The sequence below is a fragment of the Pongo pygmaeus genome, chromosome 14, assembly GCF_028885625.2.
Source record: "Pongo pygmaeus isolate AG05252 chromosome 14, NHGRI_mPonPyg2-v2.0_pri, whole genome shotgun sequence".
Lineage (NCBI taxonomy): Eukaryota > Metazoa > Chordata > Mammalia > Primates > Hominidae > Pongo > Pongo pygmaeus.
In genome coordinates, this window is record NC_072387.2 from 56,758,878 (window position 1) to 56,772,724 (window position 13,847).

The window sequence follows — 13,847 nt, forward strand, 5'->3', positions numbered from 1 at the left end:
CCAGAACTGGAACCTAACTCATCCTCCTCTCGGTTGAGCAGATTTCATTTTGACAGGAATTTCTGAATACCCAAAGCAAACTCAAAGTCTGGCCTGGGTTTCTATCTCAGCCCAGGATGTTTCTGAAATACATGAACAGAAGGATTTGGAGATCTTGGGCTGTTTCCCAGGGACTTATGATCTGACATTCTATGGAGACACCCAACTCCCTCCTTGAGCAGGGCCAAATCCCCAAAGATCTCAGACTCAACCCACTTTTTTCAGGGTTGGCCCAAGGCAGAGCTGACACAGCTGTAACATTCTAGAGCACACCCACAACTCTGGATGAACCAGGACAGAATGGGGTGGAAGGATACAAGATAACCCGTTTGTCCAAGGGGGCCGTCTGTTGACACAGTAATGAACGCAATAACGAAGGGAGCCAGTATTCTACCTCGCATTAGTTGTAAATGAAACGTCTTCAAAACATGAGAATTTTGCGTTATCCTTAATTATTTTTTCATTTTGCAGAAAAATAAAGGGACTCGTCATCGAGTACTTTACCTTGAGTCACAAGTCAGCCAAGTGTGCATGTGATTTTTTTCCAAGTATGCACAAGAGCGGAACATTTCGTTTTACGAGTGTGAGATGTTTGAAATACAAATCTGCCAAGAGGCTTCCTCCACATTGTTCTGGGACTAGGCAGAACAGGCCCTGACCTCCCGAGAGAGGGAAGGAAGACCAGGCAGGTCTGAGCCAGGTAAACGCCCTTGGGTGAGGTCCGTGAAAGATAAAGTCAGATCTCAAGGACAGAGAGCTTTAAACATGTTTGTGCTCCACTGAGTCGGTTCCCTAATAAGTGAGAAAATGAAGATGTGGATGCACAAAAATTCCATGGCCTTTAGACTCGTGGTGGGGAGAGGGTACAGAGAAGCGGCGGTCTGGTGCTGCCAAAGGTTAGTCCCTTTGGCGAACTCAGGAAAGTTCACTCGATTTTGCTACAAACCTGCAGCACTGGGCCTGGAGGTAACCTGGTTGGGAGCGAATTCAGAACTGGAAATTCCAGGCAGCCCAGAGGGACGCCCATCCCTCTCCGAGGCGCGCCGGGATCCGGCGCCCAGCTGCGGGACGAGGGCAGGGTCCCGCGCAGCGCCCCGCCCCCGGCCGCTGGCCCCGCCCCCGCCCCGCCTCCCGGTGGGATGCGCGAGCAGTCTCCGCCCTCGCGCGGGAGCTGGGAGGCTGCGAGATCCCTACCGCAGTAGCCGCTTCTGCCGCCGCGGAGCCTCCCGAATCTCTTCAGCCGTCCGGAGCCGCTCCCGGAGCCCGGCCGTAGAGGCTGCAATCACAGCCGGGAGCCCGCAGCCCGCGCCCCGAGCCCGCCGCCGCCCTTCGAGGGCGCCCCAGGCCGCGCCATGGTGAAGGTGACGTTCAACTCCGCTCTGGCCCAGAAGGAGGCCAAGAAGGACGAGCCCAAGAGCGGCGAGGAGGCGCTCATCATCCCCCCCGACGCCGTCGCGGTGGACTGCAAGGTCCGAGCCCGGGGAGGTCGGGGAAGCGGGTGCTGGGCCCGGCCGGGGAGGGCTGCGCGGGCTGCAGCAGCAGTGCGCCCCGAGGTGGCGGGCGCGGGGCTCGCGCCGCGGGGACAAGTCCCCGAGAGAGCCCGGCGCTCGCCTTTCCTGTGGGTCCGCAGCTCCTTTGTAAGGAAGTGCGTGTGCTGGAAGCGGGGCCTGACGCGGGGTCGGGGACTTGGGAGGCCTGGAGAGGGAACGATTGGCTAATTGTGCCGAATTCCCGGTCGTTTGTGCAGTCCGGGGAGCGTGCGTGCAGCCAGGACTTGGCTCGTTCGGTCTGGGGACCGGCAGCGACAGGCACAACAACAACAACCGAGTTTGGCACTTCCTTCCCAGTATAAATAATGTACCTAAAATGGCTGACATCATTACAAGCCTAAACCTCTGTTGTTTCCCACTTTCGTTTCTAGGCTTGAACAGCACTTGGACTAAGTCCAGCAACTGTAAGCGTCTTAATTTTAAAAGCGTTTCTTTACCTCCTTTTTCCACGGCCCTTCGGTAGTGGCAGGTGAACTTCACCTGGAGAGGGGACGAAGGGACAGTCCGCCCGAAGTAGGTTTGGGCTGTCTCTTACCATTACTGGTAAAGGCCAGTAATGAGTATGTGGATGTTAGTGAAAAACCAATTGTTGGAATTTAAATTATATCAGCGTCTTTGTGAGGACTCCTGCTGCGTGAAACTAAACATGAGAAATTTGCCCCCGGGTCCCTAATAAAATTCTCCTTCATTTTACAAAATCTCCCTTTAATCCTAGGAAAATTCATGAAGTGGGGCTGTTACTGTGTTGACTTTTAGTAGGTTACGATCATATTTACTTAAATATGAGTGTAATTGTCTCATAAGTTAAAAAAGCCCACAGCCTCTTACCCAGATCCTTTTTAGGCTGCAAAAATTAGAAATTAACTGTAAAGTTATGTTGCTTATCTTATTTTTTTGTTGTTGTTAGCATTTTTCAAGACCTATTATCAGTAGGGTAAATTTAGTTTTAACTTAAAAAGAATTGGTGTGCCACGTATGAATAATAGGAGTTTTTATATGGACGAATGAAAATTATTACTGAAAAATAGGTCACTAATATACTGTAAAAAATTCACAATATAATGGTAATCTAGACATCATATTATAATTTATTATATTCTGAATATAATCTATCTTCAGAATATAATGGTAATCTTACTTTCTGGAAATGTTCTGATAAAAACAGACACGTCAGAGGTTGATTTCTAAATGACTTGCCTTGCCTTGAAATAGGAACAGTGAACTGATTCCCTAAAAGGATTAAAGGTTTTGGTTTTCGTATTGGTATTGTTTTCCTGAAGCCATTGCAAACAATCTTGGTCTTTAAAGAAAATGTTTGGAATGCACAGATGAAAATTGCAGTAGCAAATTATTATGTTAGCTCTTTATCTAACATTCATTGTACCTAAAATAGATTGAGAGTCAAGTATCCAGTTACAACAATCTCAAATATATGTAGTCTTAATGCTATCACACACATATATATATATATACATTTAAAAATCCTATTAACAAATATAGCTGCTCCCATTTAGAAAGAGAGAGTGAGCGAGCATTGGATGATGTCACTTCGGACAGCTTTTCTCTGTTCGGCTGTAGTGGAGATTTGAAACTGTGGACAAACATCAGAATTACATTTGCTGAGCACCATTAAATCTGACTTCTGACAATTTTTGTCATTTCTGAAATAGTGACTCTGCCAGATTCTCAAAATTGCTCACGAGTTCACCATATTTAAATTTTGTGGTCATTGCAGCTATAAGTAATCATTGGTAGCTCCGTGCTTTGTTTTCCGTTTTTTATTTTCTCAGATCCTCCATATCCAAAGAAAAATACTACTGGGACTAAAGAGTGAGGGCCAGAGTCGTCTTTGTAAACCACCCAGCAGTCACGGATGAGTTGGTAGATACAAAATGACTAATTATTTTTTCAGCTATAAGCTGAAAGACTTCTTTGGGGGATGACAAAATATTTCTCTACATTAAAAGTAGAATCCTTATAATCAGTCAGTCACTTAACGGGAAAAGGAAAACCTTAATGACAGACTTTTGTGAAAGAAGTTCTGATCTCTTCATTTCAGAGCTTGGGCAGTGATTACATAATGTTCTCTGGCTCCTTGCTGGTGGCTCTGTGGCAGCCACCTTGTCTGACTGCCGGACTGGGAACAGAATCAGCCTTAATGTGTTTTGCCGAGGGCATTTCCTTTGCCTGGTTGGTTGAAAGAATCAAACCAAGCTAGTTAATGGCCTAGAACTCCTGAACAAGAATTTTTCTTATCTTTAACCCTCCTAGATCACAATATCCCGCAGACCAGTGTTTTCCAAAATGTGCTCTTAGGGACCACCTGCTCTGGTTTTAAAATGCAGATTCTGTTACCTTATGCCACAAGAATTCTGATCACTCTAATCAGCTGGCTTATATAACATGCATTCCAGTACTTTTACATTGCTCCTGTCTTTATATTTTTTTCTTCTGCAGGGTGAGAACTCTCCGGAAACAGTTCTATTACCCCATTTTTCAGTCTTATCTTTTCAGCAGCTATTAATCCTAACAGCCATTTCTATTGATAGTTTTATCTCAACTAGCTTGCTGTTTATTCTTTTCCTGCATTTTCCCCTTAATTGTTTTCACCTTCCTCCTCTCCTAGTAGGCATAAAGCTCTTAGAGCTATAGAGACAGCAAAGATAGGATGTATTTTGGGTAGCAAAAGTGAATTTGAAATTATATACATATTTTATGCTATAGGCAACAATTCATTTATTTTTGTGGCAGTACTTTGAACGTTGAGAAATTGTTTGTTTTGTTATTTGCAAATAACAAAATACTTGATGTACTGTATCAGAAGTCCCAGTTTTGTCATTACATAACTGCTTGATCTTGGGCTTAAATTTTTAGGTTTTCTGTCTGTAAGATGAGAGGGTAGGACCAGATGGCCTGTAAGGATTCTTCCAGTTTCAAAAATCTATGAAGATGCTAGGATTACATAATTATATTTGGCAGACATTGTTTTAATTGTGAAAAATAACAACTACCTCCTCACTCTAACCAGACTATTCCCTTTCTTCCTTTTGGTGTTTAACATGTCACATTCTTCCCTCATATCAAGTAGCAGTGGGTCAAAGAGAAAGGAGATGGGTAGAGGTATTATGTAATAAAGCACATTGTCACTTCTGTTTACCTCACAGTGAACAGTGAAGTTGTCGGCACCTCTTTGTTGGAATGCCTGCTTATGAAACCCCTTTTCCAGTATCAGGCCACAGAATAGCTTAAGCTTGCTTCATATGTATCCCTCCCTGCAAGTTGTTTTGCTGACAAATAGTGTTGCTTTCTCTCTACCCCACTTTGTAGATGTTCTTTAAAAGGAGAGAGAAAAGTAAAGTGCTGTTATAGGAGAGAAAATAGTGGCAGGGTGAGCGCATGAGAGACAGTGAAGGCCAACTCACCCAGTATAAGTTTTGAGTTACCCATGACAAATGGCTGTTTCGACCCTGGTTCTTTACCCTTTCTGATTTTCCCTATTCACACAATCAAGACTGAAGATTTTGATAATTGAGCTTTTCGTTTGTGATGGTGGTTTTGTTTGTGTGTTTTTTTGGGGAGTGAGGAGAAGGGACATAAAATGCATGGCTGGCCATTTACTGTAATGTTGATATAATGCTCTCAAGGGATTGAGAGCTTGGTTCTCTAACCAAAGTGCATCTTATTACCTAGTTATGTAATTCCGTGTTTGCAGATATTGGCCAGTGAAACTTTTACATTACATTTTGTTTCTCCATGAGGGTATTAATATCTGAATTGAAGGTTTAGTGCTGGGAAATAAATGAATTGCCTCTGTGCATCCCAAATGCCTTGGCAGGACCTCCTGTGTACACATCCCTGACAGGACACTGCTGTAGCATATTGGGTGTGCAAGGTTGCATATTGCACAGGATTGTAGTCTTCCCAACTAGACAGAAATTAGTGTAATATACTTGGCATAATAAGCCTGAATGACCTCATGGAATTCCACTCTGACATATAAAAGGTTTATGGGACTGGAAGTATTTTTTAAGCAGAAATATCTCAAATACATTTATGGTACAGGCCTATTTAAATTAATTTAGAATTTGACTTACAAGGTGTTTATTATGCATTACCAAAGCTTGACTTGTGTGTAAATGTACATAGAAACATGTACTAAGTAGTCATTGGGGGAGATTTTATTTCTCTTAGTTTTATCATACCATAACTTAAATGTCTGGAGTGTCTATTCAAAACCCACATTCTTTTTCCAAAAGGAAATACTACTTCCTGAATTCCTATTTTAACTAAAGCTTCTTGAACTGCTTTGTATGTCAGTGTCAGTAAAGGAAGATCCAGAAGAAAAAATCTTTTTGGGTTACCAGTGAAATCATCCTCTTAAATTTTTTGGCAAATGGGGCATTTTATTAGAGCTTAAAGACTAAAGGAAAAGAAATTAAAGACTTTAGACCATTACCGAAACCTGTTAAAGGATTTGACAATTCTGAATTTCTGAATGAGGTGATTTTTGCCTAAATGACGTAGAAAATATTAGCACTGGAGCTGTGCTTCACAATGAAGGTCTTTTACAAAGTAGACAGCTGAAAGTTGAAAATTGGAAATTATAGATATAACACTAAGGACACCATTTTTGAAAAATTTCCACTTAATTGTGATTATCCCTTTTAATTCGTACTTACAACACATATTTTTAATAGCTTTAAGGAGATCTACAATACAACCTCATTTTATAAGTGTTACCAACAATTGAATGAACAAGATTATTTTAAATTATTGCGCATTCTTTAAGCTCTTTATTAGAGGAAAAAGATAACTTTTTGCAGTATTTCTATAATTGTACTTGGGGAAAAATCAGGTAAGAATGAACGTAGACTTTTTATTCTTAAACAGAAAAGTTTGAATCTTGAGTTGTAGCGATGAGAAAATTACCCTTGTTTTTATGGTAGAGATATATTCTGATTTTTCACTTAATGTTTTATCTTTCAGTACTGATAAGTTACCAGCAATGATTTTATGATGTTGAACTAACATAAATAAGACAAAAGAGAAATAAAATTTTCACAGCTTATATATAATACCACTTCTGAGTTAAATATCCTGGACATTTATTTGGGAAATTGATACTGAGGATGGTGGTGGATATTTTATACTTTGAAATTTTGAAATATTTGCATAAACCGTTTTTGGCATAGTTGAATTTCATACTTTAAGAAACAAGTTTGGTGGATTTTTGTATTTATTTGAATGATTAAGGCTCAAATTATTTTTTTTCAGTGAAAGCAAGTTTATCAAGAAAGTAAAGGAGTAAAAGAATGGCACTGCATAGGCAAAGCAGCCAAGATGCAACTTATTTTTAAAAGTTGTTTGTTTTCAGAATGAGTTAAGGATAAAGCTTAAGTCTTAACTATTTTCTCTGCTTATATATGATTATAATGTTTTAAATTATTTTATATAAAAATTTAAAAAGATGCATTGTTAATTAAATCACTTGAATCTCTGCAGTATCCAAAAGCAGACCCATTTTTATGCTTGGGAAAAGGATTTTTGAGAGCCAGTCTATTTAGCTTTGCATTATCAGTTTTCAGTTTTTCATTTTATATAACTTTATCCAATTCATTTTTTCCTCCCTTTAATACTGGGACATAAAATTTCCTGTCTATCAGTTTTAACTAGGGCCGTGCTAGGCATCTTAAGCAGAGAAGGCAAATTCAGTGTCTCCTGGGCTGAAGCAGATGAATTGTTGAAGCTGGGCTTTTTGCATATGAAACAAGTAAGAATATTCTTGGTTTTCCTGCCAGGCGCAAGCCACCAACTGTAATCCCAGCACTTTGGGATACTGAGGCTGGTGGATCACCTGAGGTCAGGAGTTCGAGATAAGCCTGGCCAACATAGCAAAACTCTGTCGCTACTAAAACAAAAATTAGCTGGGTGTAGTGGCATGCGCCTGTGATCCCAGCTTTTTGGGAGGCTGAAACAGGAGAATCGCTTGAATCTGGGAGATGGAGGCTGCAGTGAGCTGAGATTGCGCCATTGCATTCCAGCCTAGGTGACAGAGCAAGACTCTGTCTCAAAAAACAAAAGAATATTCTTGGTTTTCATTTTTAAAACATGAGTGCAGTGTTGCTGGATCCTCCAATTTTCAAAGACAAGCTAAAAATCAGTAGTATTTTAATTTATACAAGAATTTTAGCCTAAAACACTTAAGGCATGGGCCACTATTTTATAATCTCCTTTAAAGTGGAATGCAGGACTGGCAAATTATAGCCTATATCTTCAAATACTGCCTGCCTGCTGTTTTTCTGTAGCCCATGTGGTAAGAATGATTTTTATATTTTTTAATGGTTGGGAAAAATATCAAAGGAATGATATTTCTCCTTTTTGCCCAGTACCCTCACTGAATTGTTGGGGAGGGGCTGCTGCTATTCAGGAAGCAGCAGCACTAGCAGAATTCAGGTTATACAGTCATTCTTCAAAAGATTTAAATTTTGTCTCTACCACTTACTGTGATACCTTGGGTAAGTTACTTCAGTTCTCTGTCTCTCAGTTTTTTCATCAGCAAAATAGGGAAAATAATAATCTGTAACAATAATAGCACAATGCCTGGAACAGAGTTAAAAATTAGTAGATTTCAGCTACTGTTATTTTTATTTTTTTTTTGTTGAGAAAGAGTCTCACCCTGTCACCCAGGCAGGAATGCAATGGCGTGATCTCAGCTCACTGCAACCTCTGCCTGCTGGGTTCAAGTGATTCTTCTGCCTCAGCCTCCCAAGTAGCTGGGATTACAGGCGCCCGCCACCATGCCCGGCTAATTTTTTGTATTTTTAGTAGAGATGGGGTTTCACCATTTTGGCCCGGTTGGTCTCAAACTCCTGACCTGTTGATCAACTACTATTATTAAAGTCCCAGTTTTCTCTCATCATTCTTATTTTGGAATATTACTTCTTATATTACTGTTACTGCTTATCCCTGCCTCACATGTCAATAACAATATTGTTGGTACTTTTTTCACAGCAAGGCATTCTGGTAAAGATTCATTCCTGCAACACGAAAACCTTTAGTATTCAGTAGCTGTACCCATTTCATTTAAAAATGTTATTTATTCATTGCATAATAGGTGTTAATAGAATTTGAGTTTTACCAAAGTAATACTAAATTTTAATATGCAAATACATAGTCCTGCCCTATGTCAGAGGAACACACTTTAAAAAAATTGTAGCATCATTGCATACAGTAAAATGCATAGATCATGGGTGTATAGTTAGATAATTTTAAGTCTGTATACCTGGGCTTTAACTCCCAATCAAGCTGGAACATTGTCATCAACTCAGAAAGTTATCTCATGTCCTTTTACAATTTGTTCTCCTTAGAGGTAACCACTATTCTAATTTTTCTCCCCATAGATTAATTCAAAGCAATCATATTCACTTATTAGCTTCTTATGGTCTTTCATTACCATGGTGACCACTAGACCCTCTTCTGCCTTTGTGCAATTTAGAAAAAGATCCCCTCTCTGGTGGTTTGGAGAATAGAGCATCAGTTGGATTCTAGACCTACTGATTCCCTTGGCCTGGCGTCCTTGTACTGGAAACAACCTGCCCAACCATACATGGCAATCTTAACTCCATGTTTCTCATTTTTTGCCCCAGTGGGGCGTGGTGCGGCGGGCAGCAGAGTCTTGCTCTGTCACCCAGGCTCGAGTGCAATGGCATGATCTCGGCTCACTGCAACCTCCACCTCCCAGGTTCAAGTGATTCTCCTGCCTCAGCCTCCCGAGTAGCTGGGATTACAGGTGCCTGCCACCACTCCCAGCTAATTTTTGTATTTTTAGTAGAGACGGGGTTTCACCATGTTGACCAGGCTGGTCTGGAACTCCTGACCTCAAGTGATCCACCCACCTCAGCCTCTCAAAGTGCTGGGATTACAGGCTGAGCCACGGCACCTGGCCCTCCATGTTTCTCTTTTAACTCCCTGTTTCTCTAAATCAGTGGTTGTTAAACATTTTGCTCTGAGAACTCCTTTATACTCTTAAAAATTGTTCAGGATCCCAAAGAGCTTTTGCTTTATGTAGGTTATATATATTTCCAAACAACCAAAAAGATTTAAGAAGACTAACAGTAACATTGTTTTACATTGGGCAATGCCTTTTACTGAATAGCTTAATAGAAGATAGCTGGATTTTCCTATCAGCTTCTTCATTCAGTCTGTTGTGATATGGTGCTTAGCTTCTGGAAAATTGCACTGTACAATTTTTATTGTATATAAACATAGCAAGAGAATTAAAGTGAAAATGACAGTTTTATTATTTAAACTAACACAGTCTTAGTTTTATTATGAAAAAAGTTTGACCTTGTGGACCCCCTGAAAGGGTGTGTTCCTGGACCACATTTGCAGAACATCTATTCTAAATATTTGCTTATGCTGCTGTTTCATGGTTTGCTTTCATTTGTTTTATTTTTTGCAGTTTTAGATAATACCTATTGATAATAGCTACATGGAAGGTGAATATTTAGCTTTTTCTGTGTATTTACATACTGCACATATAATCTCATCTCCTGTTACAGCAATTTCTGGTTAAATTGATATTTAGTGTTTTTTATTATAATTAACGTAAACATTATTTACATTTGAGTATTGTAGTATACTTTTATTTTACTTCCTTTCTTGTATAACAACTTTTTATTTTCCCTGGATTTGATCATGCTTCTTGGGGCAGGAGAGAGGGTTCCTTAATTTTCTATATACTTACTGCTCATTCATTCCTCAGACTCTGACAGCAGTATAATTGTCTTTCTGTATCTTCAAACTTACCAGGTAACTTACCAAGTTTCTTTCTTTCTTTCTTTTTTTTTATTGATGATTTCTTGCCCATCATTCATTAGTTTTCTAGTCCAGACTGGTTGCACTCATACAAATGTCCTGAGAGTCATAATCATCTTGGAAGAATTGCCTTTGTCTTCATCACATGCTAGATCTACAGTTTCATAAATCTGAAGAAAAAGATACATTTAAAAAAAATATTACGTGTCTGAGAATCGTTATTCCATCCTCATATTTGATAATTTATCTGGGTGTAAAATTCTAGGTTAGCATTCATTTTTCTCTCAGCATTTTGATGGCATTGCTCCATTATCTTCTGATGTGATGCCATTCTGATTCCTTGTTTGTACATGACTTTTTTTCCCCCTTTGGTTGTCTACAGGCTGGAGATTTTCTCCTTATATCTTTTTCCTTTTTTCTTTTATGCTTTCAGCTTTCAACATTTTTATTGACATGACTTGTTTGCTGTCATTCATTTTCATTCTTTGTGGCTTAAGGTTTGTTTTATCCCTTTACTGTCACTTTATTGAGCTTTCAGGAGGAAGTAAACAAACATTTAACTGGAAATCAATATTAGAACTTCAACTCAGCTATCTTGATAGCTTTTTAAAGATTTGTTAGAATATTTCCTTTTACATTAAAAATTGACTTAATGATAGTTAATAATGGATAATAATGGAAACCATCTGAATTACCATTAGCATTAATTTAAGATCAGACAGGATGGTCTAGAAAGATTGATGAGGCATCCTCTGATCGTCCTCTTCAAAGTTCCAAGATTGTCTCCTTCATGAGGAATTTTAGAGGCAACTCATTACCAACTTTGTAGTTTTGCTTTGTGGCATTATTACTCCAACTAACTTTATTAAGTTTCATTTTTGTAATTAATATTTTGCCTTTTTCATTTATCTTGAAATGCTTATGTGCTGGTGTGCCTTAGTTATTTTCCTTTATTGTTTTAAGTTCACATGTATATGATTTTAATACCTTTTGCTACCATCCTTTGTAATTTGTTGAACAACAGAGAAAAGCCCTATTAATTTTGACAACATATTAAAAGTAATATTACTGCCTTTGTAATATTTCACACATGTAGGGCTTATTCGTGTGGGTCAATTTAAGTAAACCTTTTACAACAGTAGAAATTCATGCTGTGGGCCGGGCATGGTGGCTCACGTCTATAATTCCAGCACTTTGGGAGGCTGAGGCAGGAGAATTGCTTAAGACCAGCCTGGGCAACATAGTGAGACCTCCACCTCCACAAAAAAATTAAAAAATTAGCCATGTGTGGTGGTGCACATCTGTAGTCCCAGCTACTCGGGAGGCTGAGGTCGGAGGATCACTTGAGCCCAGGAGGTTGAGGCTGCAGTGAGCCGTGATTGCACTATTACACTCTAGCTGGGGTGACAGAGGAAGACCCTGTCTCAAAAAAAAAAAAATTAATTAATTAAAAAATATATATATTTAATAAAAAAAAATCAGGCTATGTGGTTTCTGGTTAGAAAGGAGTATTATCCAAGTGTGACGTGGTGTCTGTCACTTCATTTATTACCAGAGTTAATTTGCCTAAGCTGTTTGAGTCAGCTTCCTTAAGCAGCACATGGAGTCAAGATAATATTCAGACTTTATTAGCTCTGTGATATTACATACATAATTTTACTTCTCTGGGCCTCATATTTATCTGTAAATGATGTACTGGATTAAACTACCTTCATGGTACTTCCATAGGGGATCTGTTCCTGAGAGCTGTATTGATCATATATTCAGAAGCACCTACTGGATAGCCAGGTACTATACCTGGAATTTAAAAATTGCTAAGCACCCCAGCTTTCAAGAAACATTGTGTAGCTGGGAAAAACCAACCAGTTATGAAAACCAAATTAGTCACAACCTATTTAAATGCCTATATTTATTCTTAGAAGAAAGTCACACCCCTGGATCCAAGAGCCAGGAGAGTGGTGGAATAAGGGAGCAACATTCAATATTACCACTGAGTTTTTACTGCACATGCATTCAGTGCTAGGCAGTAGGGCTCATAGGGTCAAAGCACTTCTCACATGTAGAGAGACAAGTATTCCTGATCTCAAGAACTAGAATTATTTTTTCTAGTAGTCATCTTGTTTAACATTTAAAATTCCAAACTTGGACAGAAATTTTCTCTTAACTGTCCACATTTAAATTATGTTATACTTTCAGATGAATATACTTGGAATTTTCTTACCAAAAGTTCTGTATTTTAAATGAAATTACCCGTATTTGAATATGAATGTGTAATTATCTTGTTGAAAGACATTAAAAGCCAGTATTTGTATAAAAGTGAGTCTAGAACAGGTTTGTTCTTTTTTTCTTTAATCTTGACACTGAATTTTATAATGAATTATATAAAATTAGAGCATTTGAATTGTGTTTAAAATTTTTAGGGAAACTTGATACTGGTAACAATGTGGAGTTTCATTCAGCCAGTGGTAGAGAAAATCTGTCTTCATCAATTTATCCCTGGTAAAGGATATTATTAACAATAAATAACATTTGTATATAATGCTGTTGTTTACGAACATTTACCTGTTTGTGCTAATCTAGGCTTTCTTTTTGCTATCCCAATGCCTTTTACTCAACAATATGAATTTGAAATTCTGCTAAAATTTCACTTTATAAAACGGATACAAGGCCGGGTGCAGTGGCTCATGCCTGTAATCCCAGCAATTTGGGAGACCGAGGCGGGCGGATAACTTGTGGTCAGGGGTTCGAGACCAGCCTGGCCAACATGGTGAGATCCCATCTCTACTGAAAATACAAAAGTTAGCTGGGCCTGGTGGCATGTGCCTGTAATCCCAGCTACTCGGAAGGCTGAGGCAGGAAAATTGCTTGAACCTGGGAGGCAGAGGTTGCAGTGAGCTGAGATGGCACCACTGTACTCCAGCCTGGGTGACAGTGAGACTCCGTCTCAAAAAAAAAAAATGGTTACAGTTCTGTTCAGCATAGATTGAATAAACACAGTATAGAAATGATGGTCATTTTTTAAACTATGTAGAAAAAAGAATAAGAGATTTTGAACTTATTATTCATATAAATATTCTACTTTGCACTAGATACTCTGCTTGTCTCTGATACAAAAGTGATTAAGTTATGATCCAGTTCTAAATGCATTGCATTGATAGTCTGCCTGTTTTTTTTTTTTTCAAGTTCCAACCTATTTTTATTTAACCTAAGACTGTGCTAGTTTTATGTGATGCTAATAATTTGGTTCAAGTTTCATAGATTTCTGACAATAGTTACATTATTATGCAATGACTTTAAATTTTAATTTTTTTCATTCTATATTACTGCTTTTATATTGCAGGATTTTTTAACAAAAAAGTATGTTAATGAGAAATCTGTTTTATAGACCTTGTAGTTTAAGTTCTCCTTTTTTTTTTTTGTTTTTTTCCGAGACAGTCTTGC

General features: G+C 38.9%; 1 protein-coding gene across 1 annotated transcript in view; it reads left to right on the plus strand.

Annotated features, from left to right (window-relative positions):
- The first annotated feature begins 1,145 nt into the window (after positions 1 to 1,145).
- ITM2B (integral membrane protein 2B) overlaps positions 1,146 to 13,847 on the plus strand; it is a 28,736-nt gene continuing 16,034 nt past the window's right edge. The window contains exon 1 of the mRNA XM_054447342.2: positions 1,146 to 1,508. Coding sequence (XP_054303317.1) covers positions 1,392 to 1,508 — 117 coding nt within the window. The 5' untranslated portion in view covers positions 1,146 to 1,391. The remainder of the gene's footprint in view (positions 1,509 to 13,847) is intronic.